Consider the following 27,880-nt stretch of genomic DNA (forward strand, 5'->3'; position numbering starts at 1 on the left):
CTCTTCTGTCTGCTTACAGTCTGCTCTCTACAATCGCTTCTTCTTCAGGGAGTGCAGTTAGTGACAGTGTGGGTTCCATCTTTACGCAACCACTGAAAATGTCTTATTCATTTAACCAATCCAGCAACTCCTCACACATAAAAACAGTGATAGGTTCTATAAGGACACCGATGAACAAATTTCACCAAACACAAAAGCCTTCATCCTAAACTAGTCTTGTGTGGAAGTTGCAAATCTTCACTTTTTGATCTCTCTATCCCCGTTAGGACATTTGGTATTCATAGGGCTCAAGCACTCCACATACACAGATTCCTGCCTCTACAGCAAAAGAGTGTTGGGGTCAGATTTCAAAGGATCCTGTAAGACAAGGTTCTGGCGGGGGGGGGGGGGGGGGGGGGGGGGGGACAGCAGCCACATGTCGTCTCTGGAGTTGCAGGATTGTGGGGAAAGTCAGTGGAAAAAGACCTCATCCAGAACAAGTGAGTCACACTGAGCTTCACTCTGAGCGAAAAGTCTCCCAAATGTTTCACGAATGTCAAAATGTTGAATAAAAATGCTTATCGATCCCTGATCTAGTGTGAGCACTATGAGGTCATTAGCGACAACTCTTTTGGTGCCACATGTCGTCCCCGTTGCTATCCGTGCAGTTGCGTGGAACGGCCAGTCAACTGGTTTTCCTCTGGTTCCTGCCCAGCTGGGGAGGGGGAATGTCTTTTCTGTCTGTTGCGTAACACTCCTTCCACGTTTTTTTCCCCCACCCTGGTTCATTTTTGGAAAAGTGCAAAAGGCGCCGCCGTTATTTCGGGCCCTGGCATGGACAACGTGCTGTCAAATTATGAATTTCAGCTGCAGTGCAGACGTAAAATAAAAACATCCGACACCGCGTTGATGTACACCAGAGATCTGAATGCAAGCTCCTGCCCAGGAGCAAACACATGGATGTGTATGTGTTTCTTACCCTTTTAAAGACACCGTCATCCGGTTCGGCGCCGACTTTCAAGCCGTCTTTGTCTCTGTGCAACAAACACACTGACACACACCCTCTGTCTGGATGGACGTCTAGAGAGAGAGCGAGAGCGAGAGGAGGGAAAAGTGGGAGGAGACAAAAAAGAACAAAAACACCTGGCTGTGTCAGTGATGGAGGTAAGGAGGTGAAAGATCTTGTTGTGCAATAGAATACTTGTTGCCGTGTCTGAGAAACAGTGGCTTGTTGCAGCGCTGCTTGCAATCCACAGAGACAGGAAGTTGACCTCATATCACCCAAACCACAGAGAACCAGCCTGAGTGTGTCTATTTCAAACAGTGAGCAGGCCTGCTGAACATAATGTCTGTAAAGGGTTACTTCAAAATGACATCATTACAACGGTTACAGCTGAACAACAGACCAGACACTACATAAAACCTGTCTATGATGCTGTGTCTATAATAGATTTTTAACATACTTATAAATGCATTATAATCTACATTACAAGTGTGGGAATTATAATGCACTGCGATCCTTGCAAAGACTAAATGTCAGTGAGTGACCAGCAATTATAAATAATTATGATACTTGACCTTAAAGGTCATTGGAAAATTATTTAGAATGTGTTAGGATTGTTGTTATAAAGCAATATGAATATTTATGAGGGCTTACAATTATAAATAAATATACAGTGCTACAAGTCGATTGCAACGGGTTGCAAGTATGTTTATAAGGTGTGGGAGTCATAGAATGTTTTAATCGTTTTCCACTCAGCTTTTAAAGCAAAAAGCAGTGAAGCAATCAATACGATTACGAATAATGTGAACACCAGCAAAAAAAAGTTAGCTGAGCTAATGTTGGAGATAACCGAAAGAGTCAGTTTGGATTTTTTTGAAGTTGGGTTGTATGCATACTCCCGCGTTCTGCGAAGGTAAAGTTACTGTTTTTGTCAATGTAGTCCTGTGGCTGGCTTTGACGAGAGCAATATAAAGGCTTCAGTTCCCCGTCGGAAAGGGCTGTCTGACGGCGAGGTAAAGTGTCTGTGGACGGGGTCAGCAGAAAAAGATTAAAGAGTTAGCTATATTTACAATATTTACAACCCCTTACCCTGGGCTTCAGACAAACTTTTCCAACATGGAGTTAAAGCCATTATCACAGTTTTTCTATTTTTTTTTTAAGTCAGTTGCTGGTCTACCACTGCATCTGATGCATACGTACAGTATTTTGACCAAAATCTGTTCTAATTTGAAGACAAAGAAGGAAGCTACAGAATGATATAAAAAGAAAAAGATAATAACAGTGGACCTGCCCTTTAAGACTTTACCTGTACATGTTTCCACTGTGTTGGGTTCAGGACAGAAAACATCCCTCTCCCTCTGGATCTAAGAGAGAAAAAGAATATAGAGGAGGAAAAGAAAGAGTCATTTTTCTGATGAACATTAACTCATTAATTGTTTGGAGTTCCAGATACATTTTATTAAGGTCTTTGTAGCACCATTTCTGTCTTGTGGTACAAGCCCAAACAACCATCTGCTGGTTCTGTGTTCTCAGAGCCCCATAAATATTATAATATCCTAGCGTCACACCCACTGGCTTCACATGTGACTGTTGGGGCTTCACATGTGACATCACACACACACACAAGCATTGTGTTTGTCTCACATGTGAGCTATAGTGCGAGCATATCGTTCACTAATGCACACTTGCAGGTCAGCGAATGACCCCTTCCACCCCTGCAACCAGACAGCCGGTTTCAGTGTAATGTCAGAGAAAACGTAGGAGGGGGTTCTCTACGAGACCTCTGTGTTTCTGTACACAGAAATCAAAGACAGACGAGCCATATCTGAAACAATAATCCGCAGTAGCAGCTGATGTGATCTGGTGAACGAAAATGTCCCTTCGGCATCGCCCTCAACCCCTCACCCTCTTGACCCCTGCATTTGTGTGAAGTTTTGAGTGCGAGTTAAGCAGAGATTTTTAACCAGCACACAGAGAGCCAGTCTGATCTAATCACAGATATATTGGTATCTACACTGGGTCATTTGGAAAAAAATGTTTGACCACCAGAGGTATGCATGTATTTAATGTACAAGATACAGCAGTGTAACTCACTCGTTTAGAATCCAATGAATAATATATGGTTCAATACAGTTTAGGTCAATGGCATGTAAGATGTTTCATCAGCATAGAAATGGACACTGCGCTGTTCAGTTGGAAAATAAATATTTACGTAAAATGTAAATATCTGGGACACCTTTATCAACCGTCTGTGGATTGGTTTTGATCAGACCTTCAAAAAGTGCAGTTCAATGTTGCCTTTTATCAAGCAGGTATAAATCCTGACTGCTGTGGCTGAAGGACAAAGAAGGAAAGAAGTGAGGTGGCTCATTCATTCCATCATCGATATCAGGAGCAGCAATTGATTTTTTTCGTTGCATGTGAATTTTACTTACGAGCCGTCACACAGTAGCTCTCCTTCTGAAGGGACACTCCAAACGAACCAAACCAAAGCTACAGAATGCGTTGGATATTACCAACCTGACATGTGTTCGAAGCCATGGATTTTAAATCCCCACCACTGGTTTGTTTTGCAACTCCTGTAGGCCGAGACATCAGAATGACTTCATATTTAGTTGTGTCATTGTTTAATCACTTGTTGGGGTCTGATAAATGGCTTCAACATGTGCTGTGGACAAAGACAATCAGGCCTTCGCTTTTTCAAGCAAAGGTCTCATCCTGACTTGTAGTTTGAGGAGAGCAAAGGGATTTCACACTCAGGTGTGAATTCCCCCCCCCCCCAAATAACCATGGTAACCGCGGCAATCTCATTGGCCGAGAGCCAAGAGACCCCAGGACCCCTGTGGTTCGACCTCTGTTCTATAAAACTATCTGCTGCCCCCACTTCTAGGCTTTTCCCCCTTCGACCTCGGTTGAGTTAGGAAGCACACCACGCTCTCTTCGCTCGGACACCCTCGTCCAGGCCACAGAAGAACCAGCTTTCCCCCCACGAGGGAGCCCCTCGAACCCTCATCAAACCCTGACAGGTCACGAGCCATTTCGCTGGACGAAACAGCCCGCGATAACGAATCTGCATCAGCATTCGTTCAGTGCTTTCTGCTTCTTTTTATTTTGTGCACAAACCGGCACAGAGGAGCCCGACGAAGCCTCGCTCCTCTCCTGACCGATGATTACCGGGAGACCTACGGACCACGTCGTCTCAGCCGAAGTTAAACTGTCCTCCCTGCAGCGAGGACAGATCACGTCTGCGTTTGCTCCAGAGCGAGCTGCGCCACGACAGACCGAAACAGCGCCGCTGCAAAGCCCGCTGCAAGCAGCCCCCCCCCCCTGTCCCCCTTCCCGATGAGGAAGACGGACCACTTTGCCAGAAACACTTCCACGTTGCAACGAAGCATCTACAAGTAAGATTCTTGGCATTTGGGCATAGCTTAGCTTAAATTAACTTAAGTTTAATTCAGGCCATTCATTTATATGGTGATATTCCCGTGTTTTTGTTGTTTAAATTACTGTCGCGTGATATCGAGATATTACGCAACTCCTCGCGGACGAGAGAAGCTCCGCTGTATTCGTGTATTAACTGTGACTGTTTGCTTGGATTTATTTGATTTATTTTCATTGGTTTTACTACACTTCGTGTAGTATTCTCTGCTCATTAAATCAGCTCTGTGAGTGAAGTGTGGAATCTCGGCTATCGTACATAACTGCTGGCAGTTCTACCGACAACGGCACGTTATGTACGATACGCCAGACACCCCCATTATCACTACAACGCGGACCGCACGCAGAAGTCGGATTCATGAGCCCCCACCTTTTTTCTCTTTCCTCCTTTCACGAAACACGCACACACACAGTAGCTCCTAGTTCTACCCCTGGGGAACCTCGTTCAAACGAGCGCCTCACATCACGTGCTGCCCAGGCACACGTGAGTACATACAGCAGCCTAACTGCCATTTTGGTCCGCGTCACTCGACTCCGCCATCTTTGTAGTTTTTAGCTGTAGTTCTTAAGGCCCCTCCCCTTTGGCCAGCGTCACTCGACGCCGCCATCTTTGTAGTCTTTAGCGTAGCTGTAAGACTCCTTCCTGTTCACCCACAGACACACACATACACATACACACACAGACATACACCCTCATCCATTTTATTCATTCTTTAGTTTAGGCATATAAAATTGTATGATAACGTTTGTTGGTTGCAATATTAATTGATTTGATCATTTATTATTTTGATTCAATAAACTCTGTTATACTTTCAGGAGCAGTCGTCTGTGATTACTTGTGCATATGTATTTGATAAGACTGTATGTAGTAGCCTGTGCTCGAACTTAAAACCCTTCACTGTCACTGAATGTATAGTCATACGCAGACTATTGACATTATGAGTGACTACTAATTATGAGACTTAGTTTTATCGTTTGGTTATTGGTCCCTGTTCGCAGGGTGGTGCCCCGTTTATATTAATAATCATTAATAATTGTTACATACATCAATAATTCTATTGATGTCAAGAATTCAGTTTCTTAAATGCTGATAACCCAAACACGCTCCTTTAGATCCCAACATAATGGTGCCCCGTGTGAGGGGACGTTATTCCAGTTTTGTTACAGTATATATGCACATTAATCCATAATTATTTTTGAATAATTAATTTTCCAAAAAATATTTTTTCCGAAAATTTTTTTTTTTTCTTCTTTTGAATGATCCAAATTCCTGAAACTTATTTCCCAAAATAGGTAGGCTTTGATCTTCAAAATCTTGTCTTATTGTAATTAAATTTTAGATTTTAAATTTTGATTTTTAATCTTAATCTTTAATTCCCTTCTCGAAATTTTATTTCGTTTCCAGGTTTAATTATTCGTTTCATTTCTTAAACTAACAGCCAGCTGTGTAGTAGATTTGATCGTTTTATTTGTAATACCTTGCTTGTCTTCTTAAATCCCTCCAAAGAAGTTACACACAGCTGTCACAGGCCCAAAGTGCTAAACCACATTAGCATTTTCGCACCTCTGGCTGCAAAGCAGTAGTGATACCTCAGAGCAGCAACAGTAGAAACGTAAGTCACAGAGCTAGACATTTCACTGGGCGCCTGCATGAACCGTAACACTAACAGTAATTAACATCTAACAGTAGAAACGTAAGTCACAGAGCTAGACATTTCACTGGGCGCCTGCATGAACCGTAACACTAACAGTAATTAACATCTAACAGTAGAAACGTAAGTCACAGAGCTAGACATTTCACTGAGAACCGTAAACACTAACAGTTTCCGTTCTAACACTAGGGAATTAACAACTACTGGGAGTCGTGCTCATTAGAGAGAATGAGCAACGAGAAATCCCCCATTCCTGGAGCTGTAGCTCCAGAAGACACCGCATTACGAGATGCGGTGGCTGATGTCCTTGGACTCACAGCAAAGGAAAGAGAGTACTTTGCAAAATACACTGCTGTCCTATGCGACGAGCAATTAGAGCAGCTGGTGGCTTATGTAAATAACCCAGCAGGTAACAGAGAGCGCCTGATTCAGGACGTAATCGGCGAAATACTGCTCATCTACCACCAGAAAATGCAGCTGCAAGCTGCCCGAACCCGGGCACAGAGCGACGAGCAGCAACGCGAGATCTGGACACTCCGAACAGAGGTTCAGGAGTTGTCACGTGACTGTAGAGCCCTACAGTCAGAAAATAGTAGCCTGCGCAGTGACCTCAGAGAGGTCAACCTAGAACTCTCTAAAGCATCAGAGAGTGATGACAAACTGAAAGCGCTTCAAGGTGTTCCAGCAACCCCGGTAGGTACTGCTACCCCCTACCGAGCCTTTCAGCCCAGTCATTTCTTGGTCTCGGCTCCCTCATTCCCCGAGACCCGAACCACCTTGCATTTCTTGAAAACGCGTTCCCCAACCAGGAGGAGAGAGGACCAACACCAGGTCCTAGTCGGCCCAGGTGGCTTCAAAACCACCTCAGGCGACCGCAATCCTCCACGCAGTTCACGCGCGCGGCAAGAACTGACCCCATCCCCCTCAGGGAGGGAGGATGATAGTCGTTACCACCATCGAGAGTATGGAGACTCAGACGTCTCGGACGGCCCAGGCCCCATCAACCTTGGAGGCCTGCGTACTCGACAGATTGAGTCTCTGGCGAAAGCCGTAGAGCGCTTCAACCCCGATAATCACGACTCGAGCATTGATGACTACCTAAGGGAGATCGATCGCTGCCTGCTCGACCTATCGCGCCCCTCATCGCGCGAAAAGCCAAAGCTTGTGTGGAAAACCACTGCGCGAAGCGGCCACGCTTTCATTGAAACGCTCCAGCCGAGCATCCGCGACTGCTATTCATCCCTTTGTCACGCCCTTAGGGAGGCGTACTCCCTGTACTCTAACCCAGCTTCTGCCACCCTCTGCGCCTTTGCCATTTCCCAGGAAAGGCTAGAGTCTCCGAGAGACTACTTCAGGCGCTTGAGATCTGCGTACTTCCAAGGACGTAACGCCCCAGGTCTAGAAGACCATGCCTTCAAGTCGCTATTCGTGCACAATCTCCACGACAACGTGAGATACGCTGTTACTATGCACTGCAGAACGAGTAACCTCACCATGCCAGAGATTAGGAAATACGCGCAACTTGCATGGAAGACACGCGGACGGCCGACAAATCGGTACGAAGACACCGCCATAGTCTTAGGCATCCAACAGTCGAGCGACTCCGACCTAGCGTCGGAAGACGACGAGAGGACTTGGCCTAGCGAGCCCTGGTCACCCCCGAGGAACAAACGACCCTGGCGGTCGAAAGACCAACGGAACCAGGGGGGTGAAAGACACCCTCAAGGGCAACCCATCAGGTAACGCTGACTCGCAGCCCACCTGACTCAGCCAAGTGACCTTTCCCCCTGCTGCCAAGTCGACGTGGTAGGGGGGGGGAAGAGAACTCAGCCCACTTCCGGAAACGACCACTCCCATTTCGCACCTCGTTCTTCAACCTTCTTGGGCGACCTTGTTCGCAAAGGCAATGCCCGTTATGTATATATCTATACATATTCTTCAGTCTTACTGGGGGGTCATAACACTCTTGCTCTACCCGACTCCGGGTCAGAAACGAGCCTCATGTGTTCCCCCACCTTTTCGCATACACCTCTAGGGTGCCACAACCTTAGAGGCCCTTCGAGCACCCTAGCTCGTAAGATATTTAGTCAACTAAGCCTTGTTCTCCTGCTCTGTCAGCATGATCCACCTCCAGCTTGTCCAACGAAGCCACCGCCTTCTTTCAGCAGAGTCATCGGCCGGTTCTGTCAAGTCGCCAGTGCCGTAGGTAACTGAACTTGACCTGTGCGCCGGACCTGTCTCCATCTCTAATTAGGAGGGTGGGGGGAGGGAGATATCACCAGCCCGTCATGACACACTCCAGAGTGAAACTGTTCGCGACGTTTCCCTGAGTGCTGGCGGTAACGTGGGATATCTGCCCTCGCCACTCAAACAGCGCGAGGGGGGTGGGCTCTCTGACAACAGAAACTTAGAGAGATGCACTTCAGTACACTCTAATCTCGCCAGTGCCGAAACCAACCGGCAGAATGGCAGCTTACTATTGACTACTAACGTTTAACTGCATGCTTCAACTCACCCTGTAGACATGCACTAACCGCTAACACATCCAACTTCAACCAGAACAGTTGCATGACCTGAAACGTTCATTGCGACTGTAAACTGATGCTCCACTCTCATAGAGAACTCTTTGCATGCTTTATAGACTCTACCAGAAGTAACCAAAGAGGACATAACCTCTGCCGTAGCAGTCAGATTTAACCCAGGACCTCATCCGAGAAGGCTCAGCTGTCAACAGCTGGAGCAGCGAGAGACCAGCCTAGCTAGTCACACTAGCCGTGCTAACGAAATCTGTAAATCTGCTACCACTACTGTTATGCAACCCTCACCGGTACCTCTGGCCTATAGTCTTGGCAACGCAACTCCAATATCGATAGATTCTAAAACTTAGACACAGGACTCGCTCTAAATCTACCGAGCAGAGAGAGATAGACGCACATATCATGTACTAATAGATCCAGAAGCGACAGACTAACTGGATTCCCTCCTATTCATAACACCACGTAGCCAACCTACGACTGCTCCGCCGACGGACTCCAGTCCTGTCTAGGAGTTGAACCAGTAACCACTGTTTGCCCCTCACCTGCTTCTTGTCTTTCTATTCTTTCCTTCTCTCTCTTTTGTGTTTTGTTTTGTTTATTTGGGTTGTTACTTTCTTTGACACTATGCCGCAATGCTAGATTATCACAACATCATAATAGCGATTGAATTATTTGGGAATAATGTTTTGCTCACCTATGATTTGAATTGTGTATGATAGTAGATGTAGGTAGAAGTAGTTAAAGTCATCTGCCCAGATGCCACCTTAGTCATCTGCCCAGATGCCAATGAATTCTGAACTTGAACACCATGAACTTGACCACTATGAACCTTGAACTCTATGAACAATGAACACTGCCTGTTTTAACCACTGCTTTTGGTCTCAGGAACACTTGGACTGTCTCACCTCTTCAGGTTTCCCCACCACATGGATGCACATGCCAGCCCTTGGTTTGCTCTAAAGACCGAAGCCAACATCTCGCTCTTCAGAACAAAGGGGGGATGTTGGGGTCTGATAAATGGCTTCAACATGTGCTGTGGACAAAGACAATCAGGCCTTCGCTTTTTCAAGCAAAGGTCTCATCCTGACTTGTAGTTTGAGGAGAGCAAAGGGATTTCACACTCAGGTGTGAATTCCCCCCCCCCAAATAACCATGGTAACCGCGGCAATCTCATTGGCCGAGAGCCAAGAGACCCCAGGACCCCTGTGGTTCGACCTCTGTTCTATAAAGCTATCTGCTGCCCCCACTTCTAGGCTTTTCCCCCTTCGACCTCGGTTGAGTTAGGAAGCACACCACGCTCTCTTCGCTCGGACACCCCCGTCCAGGCCACAGAAGAACCAGCTTTCCCCCCACGAGGGAGCCCCTCGAACCCTCATCAAACCCTGACAGGTCACGAGCCATTTCGCTGGACGAAACAGCCCGCGATAACGAATCTGCATCAGCATGCGTTCAGTGCTTTCTGCTTCTTTTTTTTTTGTGCACAAACCGGCGCCCGACGAAGCCTCGCTCCTCTCCTGACCGATGATTACCGGGAGACCTACGGACCACGTCGTCTCAGCCGAAGTTAAACTGTCCTCCCTGCAGCGAGGACAGATCACGTCTGCGTTTGCTCCAGAGCGAGCTGCGCCACGACAGACCGAAACAGCGCCGCTGCAAAGCCCGCTGCAAGCAGCCCCCCCCCCCTGTCCCCCTTCCCGATGAGGAAGACGGACCACTTTGCCACAAACACTTCCACGTTGCAACGAAGCATCTACAAGTAAGATTCTTGGCATTTGGGCATAGCTTAGCTTAAATTAACTTAAGTTTAATTCAGGCCATTCATTTATATGTTGATATTCCCGTGTTTTTGTTGTTTAAATTACTGTCGCGTGATATCGAGATATTACGCAACTCCTCGCGGACGAGAGAAGCTCCGCTGTATTCGTGTATTAACTGTGACTGTTTGCTTGGATTTATTTGATTTATTTTCATTGGTTTTACTACACTTCGTGTAGTATTCTCTGCTCATTAAATCAGCTCTGTGAGTGAAGTGTGGAATCTCGGCTATCGTACATAACTGCTGGCAGTTCTACCGACAACGGCACGTTATGTACGATACGCCAGACACCCCCATTATCACTACAACGCGGACCGCACGCAGAAGTCGGATTCATGAGCCCCCACCTTTTTTCTCTTTCCTCCTTTCACGAAACACGCACACACACAGTAGCTCCTAGTTCTACCCCTGGGGAACCTCGTTCAAACGAGCGCCTCACATCACGTGCTGCCCAGGCACACGTGAGTACATACAGCAGCCTAACTGCCATTTTGGTCTGCGTCACTCGACTCCGCCATCTTTGTAGTTTTTAGCTGTAGTTCTTAAGGCCCCTCCCCTTTGGCCAGCGTCACTCGACGCCGCCATCTTTGTAGTCTTTAGCGTAGCTGTAAGACTCCTTCCTGTTCACCCACAGACACACACATACACATACACACACAGACATACACCCTCATCCATTTTATTCATTCTTTAGTTTAGGCATATAAAATTGTATGATAACGTTTGTTGGTTGCAATATTAATTGATTTGATCATTTATTATTTTGATTCAATAAACTCTGTTATACTTTCAGGAGCAGTCGTCTGTGATTACTTGTGCATATGTATTTGATAAGACTGTATGTAGTAGCCTGTGCTCGAACTTAAAACCCTTCACTGTCACTGAATGTATAGTCATACGCAGACTATTGACATTATGAGTGACTACTAATTATGAGACTTAGTTTTATCGTTTGGTTATTGGTCCCTGTTCGCAGGGTGGTGCCCCGTTTATATTAATAATCATTAATAATTGTTACATACATCAATAATTCTATTGATGTCAAGAATTCAGTTTCTTAAATGCTGATAACCCAAACACGCTCCTTTAGATCCCAACACACTGAAGCCATTGAGTCCTTTGTCCCCTTGTCTCAATGGATCTGTTGTCTTGGCTTCATGTTGCCTGCTCTGTCTATTATCAACATCCTGCACAAAAGACAAATCTGCACAAAAGAGCGACTCTCCAACACGTAGGCGACAACGGGCGGCATTTATCAATCTAGTAACGAGCTGCACATGCTGGATGACTGCGAGAGGACTTGGTGAAATCTCATTTAAATCCTCATTCATAGAAATGTGTCTTCCCCTGTACTTTCCCAAATCTCCTTCCAAAAAAATTGAACTACAGATCATACTGTATTTATTTTCGCATCAAGATGATCTTAAGATTTGTTTTGACAATGTATCATGTTCAACTTTAAAGCCCTGATCTGTAAAACTGAGCTTGACTCCAAAGACTAATGCAAGCACCAGTTCAATTGTTTACCAAAGGTGTGCTCATAGCTTTCTTGAAAATAAGTCATTCAGCATGAAAAAAGCATAAAAAAGAATAGAGAATGGAGCCACCTTTACTCAGATTTGCAATAAATGTAATGCATTTGAAATTCTTTGCAAAATGCCGCTATAATGAGGCAGCCAGTCAAACAACTTGTACTGATTACGACATAAAACAATAATCCCTGATATGAAGACTCCAGTCTCTTTGGACACCAAGCTGGTCACATAAAACTCCTGAGATTAGTTTGTTGTTAGAAATGGTCTCATCTAGTGATGGCGAGATGAAGCATTGAAGCTTTCCATCCAATTGGTTCACTGGGCCGAAGCTTCATGGTGCATCATTTGCTCTACTGTGCCATCAAGTGGACAATACATGTAAAACAGGCAGAGTGATTATAATGACACCATGGCTTTGGTGTGTGAAGCTTTGAATTGAATAAATGAATGAATGATTTTTGTGATGGTCGAATAGATTGCAAACAAACGCACAATAAAGTCCAAAGTCGACAAGATGTGAGGGGGATCCATTGCGTTTCGCTGCCCCTTATATTTCTAATCGCACGCCAAACCCGAGAACCATTTCCTGAATCAGTCACGTGGTCCGGCTGGCTCGCGAGGCCTCAAACATCACCACATACTGTACGTCATCAACACAAGCCTCGATACGCGTTTCACAAAAATCTTCCTTATTACTCGCTTCGAAGCCTCGCCACGGAAGGACACAACACGAGTCTCATCTGCTTCATTTTTGGCATCATTTTTTAAAACTGCCATTTATTCTCCTCATTCATAACCTAAGCTGACAAGAAAATAAAATAATTAAATTCTGTAGCTGAATTAATCAAACAACAAAATATGATTTGTATTTGAACCTCACCTTAAAAAAACACGTATTCTAATTACAAGCTGTGTTAGTGTTAATGTTAATGGTGGAACTCAATAGTTGCAATAAAATTGCACATTAGTGTGAAAATGCAAGTCAGAATTGCATTGGGTCATATTGGATGACTTTCTTTACAAACTGGAGGTTGTGCATGCGGTGGGATTAGGCCCAGGTTACATACAAAGTTAATGGCTTTCAAAAAAAGTTCCTTTGATCCATTAGCTTGCACTGAAGCAACGATCTCTAACTTGCACCCCTGTCTTCGCAGCATAGTGTCAACATCAGATCGTAGCTAAAAACATGTCAGCTTTATTCTGAACTGAACAGGAATATTACTGCAATAATGAATTCGGTTACACCCCTATTACACATCTGACACAGCTGAAATAAGGAAGGGTTCCTGGCTGTGGATCTTTGAGATGACACATACAGCTCTCGTGTCTGTAGCAGTGTGATCTTTTTAGGCAGGGAGCTTCAAATCCAGCAAGATGAAAAGGAACCTAACAGAACTACAAACATGTAGACAAGGACAGTGATCTTAAGTGTATTCCAGGACGTGTTATGCAATCATTTACTTTTCCACTATTAGCCACAGATGCTTGTCTTAGCATTTCCAAGGATGCTCTTCAACACTCTTGAGAAAACGCGCCTGGACTGGTATTCGGCTGGGAGTTTTACTTATGGGTGAACAGAGCAGACTGCATATGCGTGTTTCACAATGGATTTTTGCCTTCATGATTGTCTAGAATGACGGCATCATTCTGTGATTCTGAGGGACTGACATCAAATTATGGAAAATATTTTAAGCAAAGTACATCTTCGAACTGTATTAAAGGATAAATCTCTTTTATTTGTTGTTCCTTTTATGATATAAATCACATGTCCAATATATCTGTGCCAGAGAGCTCCATTATTGTTAAAAACACATCAGTGAGTAACAGTTGCAATGGATGACACGTTCCTTGACACTTCAGTTTAGTTTGACTCAATCCCACAGACTCCGTGCTGCTGCCTCAAATACTCACTAGAGCACCGAACGTGGATTAATCCGCTGCTGAAAACAGTCCCGAACAAATGCACCATTTCCTCTTGTACGAGTGACAAAAACTAAAGTGACCAGCTGTTTTAGGATAATTGAGTTATATATACTGTACATCAGTGGCGGCTGGTGGAACATGTTCTAGGTAGGGCCATCCTATCAATTTCAGCAAACATCCCAGTATGATTTAATGCAAAAAAATCAAAGTATCAAACACGCATTATTACTTGGCAGTTAAATATTTAACATGTATTCCAACACGAAAACAATCAGTAAATAACACTTATATAACATAATATAACATGTTTATTTATTGAGATGCTCCTATGGACCTTGTTATAGGAGGTAAAGATCAGGAGAAGTAAACATGAAGTGTAATTATGAATACTGATGTTAAATTAAGCTGTGATGAGTTTTCACTGTTAATTTAACATCTCTATTACATGTTGATGCCTCCATGACCAAGTTAAGCAGATGAGACTGAGGACAGCTATGTAGAAGAAAAGATGTTCACTTTGCATAATATGTAGCTTGACAGAGTTCTCATGTGTGTCCTGGTGTTCTCATGTTTCCTTACCTCCTCATCCCTCACTCCCTACCCTGGTGTTCTCATGTGTCCTTACCTCCTCATCCCTCACTCCCTACCCTGGTGTTCTCATGTTTCCTTACCTCCTCATCCCTCACTCTCTACCCTGGTGTTCTCATGTTTCCTTACCTCCTCATCCCTCACTCCCTACCCTGGTGTTCTCATGTTTCCTTACCTCCTCATCCCTCACTCTCTACCCTGGTGTTCTCATGTTTCCTTACCTCCTCATCCCTCACTCCCGTAACTGTCCGTGCTGGATCCTTCCCCGTTGTTTTAAAAAGCTAAATAAATGATTAGCATGACGTCATCCAGCTAGCCAAACCTGTCTGGTGTACAGCTAGTACAGAAGCTTCATGTACTGCTTCACTTTCTCGCGAGTCTGCTGTCTGATTGTGAGGTCAGGCTGATCTGATATCAGCTCTTTGGCTGCAGAATCTCCGCCAAAGTTCTCCTCTCAAACGGGTCTTGGAGGAGGAGTGCTCGCGCTGGCGCGGGCGCCTGTAGAGACTTCTCCTGACGAGAACGCGCAGCGAGGGGGGCCTGATCGTTCTGGCCCACAGCTGAATCTATTTGAGGGCGCTGATTGGCTAAATTGTATGTCACTCATTTATATCTTGAATCAGCAATTGGCTAAACTGCTTCATAGACCCGCCTCTTTTGGGCCAAAACGATCAGGCCCCCAAGCTGCGCGTTCTCAGAGTGTCGTGCACACAGACAGAGAGCAGAGCAGAGAGCACACAGACAGAGAGGACGAACAGGAAAAGCATATATTTTGGCAAGATATCATATCTTACACATATTACTGGGTACATTCCACAGTTCAAAAACACAAATATTGACAATTTGTATAATTATTATAATTTTGCCCCATGGCCCTCTATTGGCCAGCCGCCACTGCTGTACATATATATTTTACGTGTTTTTTTCAAGATTTAAGGAAAGTGTGAAGAAGTTTAAAAGAATAGCACAGCATTTGAGAGTTCAGTTGAAGTTTCATTTCAGTGAGATGAAATCATTCGGGTATCTGTATTCTGGTCGTATGTGGATTTATTGGCAATGTTTTGTCCTTAAAAGAAGCACATGTAGGATGACCCGGATGGTTCCCTCTGCTGCCGCTCAGCCAGGACACACTAGACATGGAAACGAAAAATTTGCTGCTAAGAACACAACAACTTGACTTCTTTGTGTATCCAACTCAAACTGCCTCATATGAACTTCAGATGAATTTAAGGACGTATGTTTTGCACAGAATGAGGACTGTGGATTTTGTTCTTAGTGTTCCGTCTCTTCAAGTGTAGTCTTGTTAGGGTGAGATCGCTTCATGGCAAGTATAGACAGGGTGAGTGATTACAGTGAGTTAGCAATAACTCAACGTACAGTAAATGTGCCAAGTAAATCTGACAGAAATAAAAGCCAAAATTACAAGTCATGAGATTTTCCCCCTTCACACTCATGATGTATATAGGTGTGCCTCAGTGTGACACGTACAATGAGAAGCTGTCCGAAACCCTCAAACGTACAGTCAGACATGAGAGAACTCAAATGACATGTGGGCCGTGGTGTTAAAGAGAGCAGGAATAAACAGCCTGGCGAAATGATCCAGATGAAGAGAGGATGTGAACGACGTGGGACGAGAACACCACTCATCAACTCTGTGCTGCTGCAGTTGGTGTGGCCTACTGTATATATATCTCTGTGTATCATCCAGGCGGCAATGTCCGGTTCTGCAGAGTGAACCGACTGACCATCAGGGGGCGACTCCTCTGGTTGTACAGAAGTCTATGAGAAAATGACTACTTCTCTCTTGATTTATTCCCTCGGTAAACATTGTAAACATTCGTTTATGGTCTCACCCTCTAGTTTCAAGTCTTCTTAAATACATCATGATGTTCATTTAATAAATTATGGTCCATTTAGAGTCAAACAGACCATAAAGCGGACTATGCTTTAGGGGCAGACTTACTGTGATTGACAGGTCGATACCTCTACCAGAGAAGTATACGGCGTCTCCACATCACTCCTCCGCATTCCAAATATGGTAACTTTAGTTAGTTCATTAGTTCAGCGGAAAAAACAACATGGCGACGGCTGTAATCTAAGATGGCGACGGTATAATCGCAAAACTCAAGGCTTCAAAACGACAGTCTAAACCAGGGATTCCCAAAGTGGGGTGCGCGCACCCCTGGGGGTGCGCGAGCTGCCTCTAGGGGGTGCGCGAGAGGAAAAGTGTAATGGCGGTCTGATGGTGTAATAATATTAAATATAAAAAAAAAATGTAATTTTAATTTAAAAACTGTCAGGTGGGACATCTGAAGCTATCAGTCGTAAAAGAGGAGAGGGACAGAGAGAGAGAGAGGAATCGGAGGCGAGGGGAACGGAGAGGTGCGTGGGGAGAGACCGGGAGAAGAAATCGAGTCAGAGGAAGATGAGACGGAGGAAGGAGGAAGGGATTGCACAGACAAATCGGGAGCACATCGGCCCATCGCGGAGTCAAGGTGAAAAAAGAGGAAACGAGAGTGAGCATCAGACTGGGAAAAAAAGAGGAAATATGATGAAAAGTATCTGTGTCTGGGCTTCACTTGTATTGGCAACGCAGATTCCCCAAAGCCACAGTGCGTGGTGTGCAGCGAGGTTCTGGCTAACAGTCTGAAGCTCTTATTTACGTCGCCACCTGAACACCAAGCATGCCAGTGCAAGTCAAAAGCCCCTTACATTGTTTATATCGAAATTGGAGGAGTTACAAAACAGCCAAAACAACTGCAGTCTCATTCATGTGTTGGGTCTATAAATGACGCACTACGGGCTTCATATCTGGTTACAGAATAGGGAGAAAGGGGCTACCGCACACAATCACTGAAGACGTGAGCTTGCCAGCTGCCAGAGAGATGGTGGAATGTATGATTGGGGAGAAAGAAGCAAAAAAGTTGGACATGATCCCGGTGTCCAACAACACTGTGTCGCGCCGCATCGATGCTTTGTCCGAAGACATCCTGGCTACATTAGTCGCTCATTAATTGTAAATTAAATGTGATAATCTGCCTCTGAGCCTGTGCGTGTGTGCTCGCCATCCGTATTGCTCTTTAAAAGTGACGCCTTGTGTCACTGAAAGTTATTGAAACTTTGTTGCAGTGTTTCAGGGCGTTTTCACACCTTCAGTTCGTTTGCTTTGTTCTGATTCAGGGATTAATATGATACAATGTTGCAGTTGCTCCTTTGTTCAGTTTGTGTTCACACTGCAACATTTAACAGCGGACTAAATCTTGTAAACAAATGCCACGCGCGAGCAAACTGTTCTCTCATTGGTCCGATTCTTATGCGGCTATGAAGGCTTAAAAGGCTCTGTTGCGTCTTTTTTTTTTTTTTTTTTTATTAATGGGGGGGGGGGGGGGGTGCGCGAACCCGGTCGGGATGTAGAAGGGGGTGCGCGGCCTAAAAAGTTTGGGAACCGCTGGTCTAAACCAATGGGTCACGTTACCATGACTACGTCCACTTCTTATATACAGTCTTTGCCGTCATCTCTGTCCAGATGACTTTTCTCTGAAATTCCTTCAGCTATGGCATAATAAATATGACTTCCTACTAAGGACCATCGAACATTGAATATTTCTGCTGACGCTACAACACAATATGTCAGTATCCTAGCTTCCGTGTTCAGAAACATGACATAAGCAATCTGTTTTCCCCTTTGAGAGAAATAAACACTTCATCTCAAACCTTTAAACGTTTCTACTCAGAATCATCTCAATCAAATCTTAACAGCATCAATCATTTTGGTTATCACATCTTTTACAGCGCTGTGGACACGGCTAGACAGACTACCTGTAGAAAGAGGAATAAAAGTCTCAAAATGCAGACTCACTGTACCTGCAGCCTCCAACAAACTACTGGATGAATAGATATTATATGGAACATTTGTGGCTGGTTTTTATTGCACCGTAAATTCCGGTCTGGAAATACATCTCCTCCGTTCTCACGTCTCTCCCTCACTTTTCTCTCCCTGGGAGAAATCCGAGAGGGTGAGACGCGATGAGTGAGGGAAGCAAGGAGCCACGGTAGCACCACACCGTCTCCGTGGCAACGCTGCATTTCCTGTTTGCATCACACCAAAGCGTGATGGAAAGTGTAAATTCCATAACTCAGAAAATGTTTATCCCGAAAAAAAAATCGCTATTAGGAGCGAGAAGCCTTTTTTGTGTGTTTGTTTGGCGGAAGGTTTTTGACAACACCGAGGCCCAAAATGTCCCACTGAAATGTCTTTAACCTTTTTTTGTCTTTGTCAAGGATGTATGTGTTCATGCTGGGACAACATTCCAAGAAAAATCTTTGTTGTTTAATTTGACCATATGTGTATTTCCTGATTTGTACCGTTTTGTCGTTTGTCGAAAGTGGGAAAAAATTAAAATCTAATCCAAAAACCCAGAAAGGAAAAAATTAAAAAGATACTTTCAAATACTCAGACAAGTATACCTGTTTATGTACACACACACATACCTTAATTAGCACCACATCCACTGTCCTCTCTCCCTTGGCACAGAAGCTGTACCTCCGCTTGTGTCTCTCGTACATGCCGCCTGCAGCCGAGGATCGACGTGTTAACACGTGAACATTTCACAGGATAAGTCCCGAAATATTTCCCACCTCCCTCTCTCTGCTGTCTCTCCTTTCTCTCTTGAACGCAACTCAGTCAAGAATAAAACAAATAGCGTATTGATAAGAACGGCTGAGGGTGGAGTTCCCAGGGACAAAAAAGAAAAAAAAGATCCAACTGGTTTCCAAAGCTGCAGGCTGCTGATTTTCTTCACACCATGAGAGAAAAAACAAACGGCACAAATCAACTGAGCAACAACAGTTGGTTGTACGACCAATTAAAGCCACAGAAGATGAGTGAAATGTGGTCGAATCAACCTTTAACTCCGGCGCCGCAGATTCCGAACTGAACCTAGATGAAAGGATCAAGTGTTAATTGTGACGTTAAAACAAAAAGAAAAAGTCCCGCGTGTCCCCAGTTCGAGGTGTGTAATCCAGTGAAGTCTACGTATCGCCGTGTTCCTTTTTGCAGCAGTTTGGTTCGTGAAAATAAGCCCTCTCTGCCCACATCTGTTCAAAACGGTGGCCCCTCCTTCCATCCCACTCGCTCTGCCTTTTTTTTCCATTCCCCTCTCTCTCTCTTTTCTGGCCTTCCCTTCATGAAACAAACTCCCTCTCATCCATTTGCTGCCTCTCCACTGCTCCACACACACACACACACACACACACACACACACACACACACACACACACACACACACACACACACACACACACACACACACACACACACACACACACACACACGGAACAATTGGAGCCCTATCTCACTAAGTGCCTCCGCATTTTTAGTGAGAGGCAACTTTTTATCTGCTGGAACTGAGAGAAAGAAAGAACAAAGGAGAGGAAGACGAAGCGTTGGACTCCGCTGCTGCCCTTCAGCGCTTTGTTAACTACATAAACGCTTCAATTATAAACTTCAAAAAGCAAAAGTTCAACCCTCTTATTCATCTGAGTCCATTTCGTCTTCTGCTTACATTATTGTTACAAAATAAAGATGTGAGGTTAACACGTGAGCAATGGACCGTTTTGTGTTTTTCTATTAACTGCAGACAGTTCAGAAAAAAAAAATTAAACTGGGCGATAATCGTGATGAATCGCATGATTTTTTAGTAGTGTATTGCGCACTTTTATTTTAAAGGTACTGCTATAGGAACAAAAGTGCAATAACATTTGGTTTGCAAACACTTTAAACAAATAAGGTGCTTTTTAACAGCAGTATTCCCTTTACACAGTAGCAGTTAAAATACAGTTATGATTCCGATAATAGATATTCAGCCGGTGTTCACAACTTTATTTTCATGTGTGTAATAGATGCAATTTGAAATATACACCTTGAAGACTGCAAACCTATCTACGTCATGTATTTTTCTTCTTTTTTATGTTTGTTAAATTCTCAGTAGGTGTCTTACTTATTAAGTAATTAATTAATTACTTATTAAGTAATTAATTAATTACTTATTAAGTAATTAATTAATTAAGTAACTTATTCAGTAATTAATTAATTTAACTTATTAAGTAACTTATTCATTTTAACTTATTAAGTAACTTATTAAGTAATTAATTAATTACTTATTAAGTAATTAATTACTTTTTTATGTTTGTTAAATTCTCAGTAGGTGTCTTACTTACTTAAATTCTCATTTGGTGTCTTACTTATTTTTTGAAACTATAGTTCCCATCATGCTTTGGGTGTCAAGTGACCAAAATACAACAAACAAGTGGAAACGTTCAGCTCCATCTGTAACCAATCAGCGGCACACAAATACTGCTGTAACCATGGTAACTGCTTTACACCATCCAGCTGTGACCCGCAGAGAGAGAGAGCGAGCGAGAGCGAGAGAGAGACACACAGACAGACAGAGAGAGAGACAGACATGTGGAAGTGGTTCTACCTGCTCTGACCACAAGGGAGCAGCAAAGGACCGATACTCACACCTCTGACCACACACGCGCGCGCACACACACACGCGCACACACACACACAACAAAGTCCTGGGCTACGGTCGAAAAGTCAAAAGTTACCTCCTAACGTCTATTCCCAACCACTTTTCCTTGACCTCAATGGAAAATGTAATGAGGTCAGGAAAAGACATGAAGGAGAATTCATAAGGAGTTAGGAAAAGAGAATCCCGACTGAACTTTTACTAAACTACGTAATTATGAGGCAACAGCGGTGCTGACATAGTTCTGCTATGGAGAAACTACAATGAAGGACTACAAAAAGCTCAACTGTAACGCGACCCCATGAAATCTATTATGCTACAGCGTGTAGGCGATATAAATTCCTTCCTTCCTGCTGCTGTCACACTTAACAATCAACACTGCTTCAGTAGAAACTGATAATTCACTAATTTGCAATATCACTGAAACTCTTCAATATCAATATTTCCTATATATTATTTGCAATAATGTAGAGTCAACTGGTTATATTTTGCTTTTCAACAGTTTAATAATGTATCATAGGCCTAGCTTGTTTCGTTTTTATTGATGCTTCTTGTTATTGAGAATTGTTAACGAGAATTTGTTCATTGACAGTTTGCTATATTTACTGTTCATTTTATTTCGTTTTTTGTTACATGTTCAAAGTAAATGAATACATATAAAATGAAACAAATGGTTGTCACTCTATTCATATTCATCAACATGAATCCCATTCGTTTATGACTGTATAACAATAATTGTTAAACCTGTGTGAGATAGGTATGTCGTTTGTTTTCATGGACGGCCAAATGGTGCGTCACTTTAAATGTTGCCGCCGCAAGGAATTGTGGGGGGCATTATCTTCTTTCCTTTGGTAAAGGATGGTCCAGTCTATCCTATGCTAAAGGAATTAAGAAAGGAAGTGTTGAAGCACTTGCTAGCTCGCTAACTCACCGTTGCATTTCACGTTGTGTGCATTTGACGAATGAATGGAAGTATTATGTCTGCTTATGATACGGTGAAAGGTTTGCTTCTGCAGATTTACATCCATATTATTCATAAATTCATGTTAGGTTTCCAAGTATTCACCTTGAATATTTCCAGAATTTTGAAACCCTAAAGGTGTTGATAACTGTTGACATAATAATCATGACATATGATCTGTTGGCGTAATTACCACAATAGAAGTTTCACAACAAGAGTTAACGTCACCTATAAGTAAACAATAAATAAAATTAAACAAAAAATAAATGTATGAGTAAATTCATTAAATTAACCAAATTAACAATTAAATTAAACAAAATACATTACATTGAAATATATACATAAAAAAAGTTTACAAACTACTAATTCAATTTTTGGAACCATCAACCCTAGTTATACTGTTTTCAACCAGACAACCCATACCAGATATGATTTTAAATGACTAAAGTTTTAATATGTAAGATGATCAGTAAAAAGTAATGCTACTCTTGAATCAAAGTCCCACTATTAGATAGAGAATAATTACACCTTAAAAATACAAAATAATTTGATTATTTGACACAATCTTGTCTACACTGCAGTAAAGTTAGTAGTGTGTTATGGTGCAATAACTTAATTTATTTCACGTTGTGAAAATGTCATTTGTCCTTTAACTTAATGTAGAACTTGGCTCTGTGACATTTAATGAACATGTTTTTTAAGAATTTAGAGGATAAAGTCGTCTCATACTTTGCTTCTGTCATCTCCCACTGCACTTTCCTGTGTATTCATCCCTCCCTCCTTTCTGTCTCTGACCTCACACTATGCAGCTCAACCAAAACAAGACATGACTGAGTTAATGCTGTCCCCACACACACACACACACACACCCACCCCCCCCCCACACACACACACACACACACACACACACAGTAAAACCCAGGCCTTAAGGTTCCCATATCTCCTGCTGTGACCTGCTGTGACCTGCTGCTCCATGAGACCAACTACTGCGTCATTAGGAAACATTGGAAAAAACGAGTTATATGGTTTTAGAGGTGAACTTGGCCTGGTCTGAACTAACCTCGAAAGACCTGGAGAGCAGTGAGGTTGTAAGGGCAGCTAACTCGCGTTCATATCATTTGGAGGAAGGAGTTTGCAGGCTGAATCATGGGACCTGTGAGTCTGGCATTCAGCTCGTGCTCTTTATCTGGAGACTTATCAGTGGACGCGGACTCTTATCTTCGGGCCGGCTCCCACGGCTTGTTTGGCATGTTACCTGCCTTGTCTGCTGTGTGAACGGTCTTCATGGTGCCAAAAAGCTTCTTTTTTTTTTAAACTACAAACTATTTGGCAATTTTTTGCAAACGCATCAAAATAGACAATGCAACAATAAGTGATTGGTCAGGTGTGTGTAGGTGAGAAAGTAGGCAAGGCTTCCCTCCTTTCATTTTTTACAGAACTACTTCTATCGCCTTTTGGTTTGAACGACCAAGTGAAGCAAACATGAATGACCTTGAGCTGTGTGCTGTTAGTTCACCAGATGAGATGTCATTATTAAATAACCCAGAATATGATTATGGTTTAACACTGGAATTAATATTATTAGGATCCATGTTTCGGGGGAAAATAAGATGATATAACTCATCAAACCCGACACTCAGGAATGATCAGCCTCACGTGACTGAATGAAATGATGATAAATGATGTAAAAAGTGTTTCGTCTCTCCAGCTCTCTGACTTTAATTGTATCCTTAATAAAAGTTATTAAGGGACATAACAGATCAAGAAAAGACAAATCTTTCTAATAAATGACGAAAGTTGTTTGTGGTCCATTGTTCAGACCTACAATGAACATATATTTTAACCAGATGGTGAATCAGAAAATGTATCAAATATAAAACTCGAGTTTAATCTGATCTGTCTTCACTCTGGTATGAAAGTGATATTGAGAAAAATCAGATCAGTCGGATCCAGCTCATCCAATCAAATAACTGATGAACAATGAGGGGGCGTGTCGGCTGCTAAAACACTTCCTGGAAGGCTGTTCTCGTGCGTCCTCGCGCTCATGGCTCCTCAGAGATCCCTCCTCGATCCTCTGAGCAGAAATAAGAGCTTTGGGACGGCCGTAAATATGGCAGAGCAGAACAACTTCCGGTTTAAGCGAGGAGCGAGGAAATTACAAATAAGAGACTTGGAATGTACCCTCTGCATTTCAGTGAAAGGACATGTGAACTCAGACCACATTAAGAAGTGGTCCAGACCACATACTGTATGGCCATATTCTTCTGTTCCGTTCTTGCCCACATTGAAGCACTACCTACTAAACTGACTTTCTCTGCGGTAGCGGAAGTACGTGCTTATTTCTGGTGCTCAGCAAAGAGCTGACACCTGCCCGCCCTCCCTCCTGCTCTCATCCCCACCGGTAGACAATAACCATATATGTTTAGGTTCATAAAAATGTACTTGAAATCTACCAAAAAGTTGTTACTACTGCTGCCTCCAGCAGGTTAACCCAAGATGCATGTTGATGCCAGGTGTGAACAACAACTCAGCCACTGACATGTAACGTGATGTTATCCCAGACTGCTGTGGAAACGCGTCAAGACATTATTGGTCACATTAAAGGTGTTCGTATGGACAAACCAGCCCACCGCCATTAGATGATTAGACAGTGTTTCATGCTGCTCATGAGCATCTGTAACTGTCTCCGGTCAAACAGACGTTTGAACATTTTCATTGTATTCATTCTTTAACAGTCAGTGTAAACTCACCTGCAGATTGTGTGTGCCATCTGAGTCCCGCCTCCTCTGTTGCCGCTCTTCTTCTTCAGCTGCTGCGAACAGAAAACATGAGTTCATCATCGAGTTGGTGTTGATTTCATTAACGTAAAGTTTGCCGGAAAAAAACCCATTTGTTAGCTATTTTGATTTTGCCTCTTTGTCAATAGGTATTGCATTTTTTTTCTTTGTGGTATGAAGTAGGTTTAGTTGATACGGAAGTTAGCCCGCTGCAATGGTTGCAATGGCAACGATACACAAAAAAATGGCCGCCACTTTGATGGTCCTGCTACGTTGATTTGATTGGGGATGTCTGTTCTACTCCTGTGTATTTCTATGAAATAAATAGGGTAGAAGAGGTAAATGAGAGGGATTACTTACCTATAAAATGGAAGGTGACACTAGGCAAACGCTCAGAGCTGCTTTAAAACTGCCATCCAGCAGCGTATTATCAAGAAAAATAAATAAATAATGCGGACAACGTAGGTGAGTCAGGTAATGATGATGAAGATCCTGTTAGGGAGTTTCCTCCAGTCATGGTGAGTCAGTAATGTTTCTGCTTGGAATAATTAAGGGGGGAAATGGTAAGCTTCTCCCTGACCCAGGCAGCCATGCAAACTGGAAAATGCTGGAACATTAGATACATCCAGAGCTGCCTCTCTGGATGCCTGTTTTAGCTCATTTTTGTTAACGGCAACCTATTTTCGGCTTTTGGGTATGACTTAATTCTGTTGATTTTTTGGCTTATCTATGAGGCAGATCATTTTTACAGGACTCTCTCTTCAATGTTGTGATGGTGGCTGTTGGCATCTCTTTTATCATCTTCACCTGCACCCACAAAATACCTTCCCTGAGAGCATGGAGATAAGCATCGCAGAAGAGTTTGGTATGATGGCTCTACATTTTTCTGTCCACGTTTATTAGCCTTATACGGCCCTTATACAGATCCAATCTGTCTGATTACTCGATTTGTTGACCTGTCAGACTTCTTTTTAGTGATGTTTACCAGATCTCAGCAAGAAGAAGTATTCGGCATTGCCGAGGTGCCTCTTTTAAAAACGGATGTTCTATCTGCACAGCATCCTTTCCTATTTAGAGTTAGAGCTCAATTCTGGATACTATAGTGTGCCTCTGGTAGGGATCGGACGACAAGCTCAGTAAAAATGACAGATGTTAGAATTACCATCATTCATTAGTGGCTATGAACACAGACTCAAGCACATAACCACTGCAGCACCTGAACAGGAGGATGTGACAGACTAATGTGGACTGCTTCCAACTCACACAACTATTACAAGATGATGATGTGGCTCTGCATCACGGTCCTGCAATAACTGACCAGCACTTACATACACACACATCCCTGTACTTCTATCTTTGTGAGGACTCTCTATGCATTCCCTTGCCACTAACCCTGACAAATAAATGCGTAACTCCAACCCTTAACCCCAACCTAAACCGAATTCTAAACTGAAACTTAAAACCAAGTCTGAACCCTTGAACTCAACCCTTGCCTTTGACAAAGTGAGGACCGGACATAATGTCCTCTGTCTAAAAAATGCCCTCTCTATGCTGGTTAAAAACTTTTGGTCCTCACTATGTAGCAAGTACGAGAATATACACAAACATAAAACATGAACACAGTGGCTTAAAGAAACTGCATATTAATTTCACATAAAACAGACAGTTGGCCTGAGTCATATCAAGCGGCGCACGCGCACACACACTTTATGCACGCGCAGAATGCACACACTCGTATGCAACAACCCGTTCACACAGTGACACATTCAGACACGCATACATACAGCACAACCATTTATCAGCCCACCTCCAGTTTCACTGTCCACTGTTAAGTCCTGATGACATCATCAGGTTGCCTGGATACCATGCCCCATACAAACAGTGCACCCATACAAACAGTGCACACACACACACACACACACACACACACACACCCACACACCCACACACCCACACACACACACACACACACTGCCCCGTTACTGAAATTATTCTGCTGTGTCTCTTTGCTTCCTTCTATTCTAAAACTATCCACCACTGTTCAAAATGGAGGGTGAAATAAAAGGGTCACTACATTTTAGACACAATTAAATCCCACGAAGCTGTGATGCTACAAGTAAAATCTCCCTACATGGACCTTGAGATGCTAACGTAAATTAGGAATGCCAGGATATGCGTGTGATTTCCGCTAAAGCCAAAGATGGTTTTAATATTAGAAAAGAAAGAATGGATGGTGTCTATTTGTTGAAAAAGAGCAAGTGAGTCTTTCCCTAGATACACGATGAAGATGATCACATCATTTTCAGACAGACGGCTAGCAGCTAGCTTGGTTACTGTTGAGTGAAAGACAAGCAGCTGAGTAAAACTTCTCAGTATGTCTTAGCTTAAGCAGCTATAGTGCAGACGTGACCAACCAGCAGACTGCCATTATTACCACCGACGTACAATAAATATTTTTAAATGTTCTAATTATTTCAAAAATAAAAGCACTGAATGTTTTATACACCACTGTTGTAAGAGGCTAATGGTCAGCGAGGTTTACTTCATTACTTAGTGGTTATAATGAAGCTGCCCAGTGGGACCTTAATAACAAGCAAAGTGCTGATTATTTTCATGCACAAACACGTATGTGATTATGCTTCCCACATATCTGATCCTGACAGGGCAGGAAATAAAAAATGTAATGGATGTACTAACAGACACGGTTGCACTGTGATTTAGACACAAACAGAAAGACACACTATAAGGAGTTATTTACCTGTCTGGGATGTGACGTCCACTGTGACCAGCTCTTTCCTTGCTTCCACTTCACTTTTCATCTTATTCTTTTGTCTCTCCTTCCACCTGTCCACTGTATCCAGAGAGTCTTTCTCCAGCCCTTCAAACACACCATCCTCATTATACGTAGCGTCAGGCTCTTGACCTTTGCTCTGGAGGGTGCTACTGCCAGCATCAAGTGGGATCGCAGGGACGAGCTTGATGTCCGCTACTGACTGGTATTGGCCCATCTCCGCATTCAGGGGGGCCGTCGAGTCACAGGGGGCGATGGGAAGTGTTGAGCCGCAAGTTGGTGGCGAGGTTGGAATCTCCCCTTGACATGGTGTTTCTATCCAACGCTCCGGCTGTGGATCTCTCTCA

At 43.4% G+C, this 27,880-nt stretch overlaps 1 protein-coding gene across 2 annotated transcripts in view; it reads right to left on the reverse strand.

Annotated features, from left to right (window-relative positions):
* The window catches only part of LOC306777141 (A-kinase anchor protein 13-like), a 67,304-nt gene extending 39,708 nt beyond the window's left edge, over window positions 1-27,596 (reverse strand). For both annotated transcript variants that reach the window (XM_079268144.1, XM_079268143.1), the window contains exons 1-4: window positions 27,501-27,596; window positions 24,716-24,777; window positions 2,289-2,346; window positions 959-1,059 (exon numbers count right to left, since the gene is read on the reverse strand). In XM_079268144.1, the coding sequence (XP_079124270.1) occupies window positions 959-1,059; window positions 2,289-2,346; window positions 24,716-24,777; window positions 27,501-27,561 (282 nt within the window). In that variant the 5' untranslated portion in view covers window positions 27,562-27,596. The remainder of the gene's footprint in view (window positions 1-958; window positions 1,060-2,288; window positions 2,347-24,715; window positions 24,778-27,500) is intronic.
* Window positions 27,597-27,880: the final 284 nt, after the last annotated feature.

The sequence above is a fragment of the Melanostigma gelatinosum genome (genome assembly GCF_949748355.1).
Source record: "Melanostigma gelatinosum genome assembly, chromosome: 1".
NCBI classification, from domain to species: Eukaryota; Metazoa; Chordata; class Actinopteri; order Perciformes; family Zoarcidae; genus Melanostigma; species Melanostigma gelatinosum.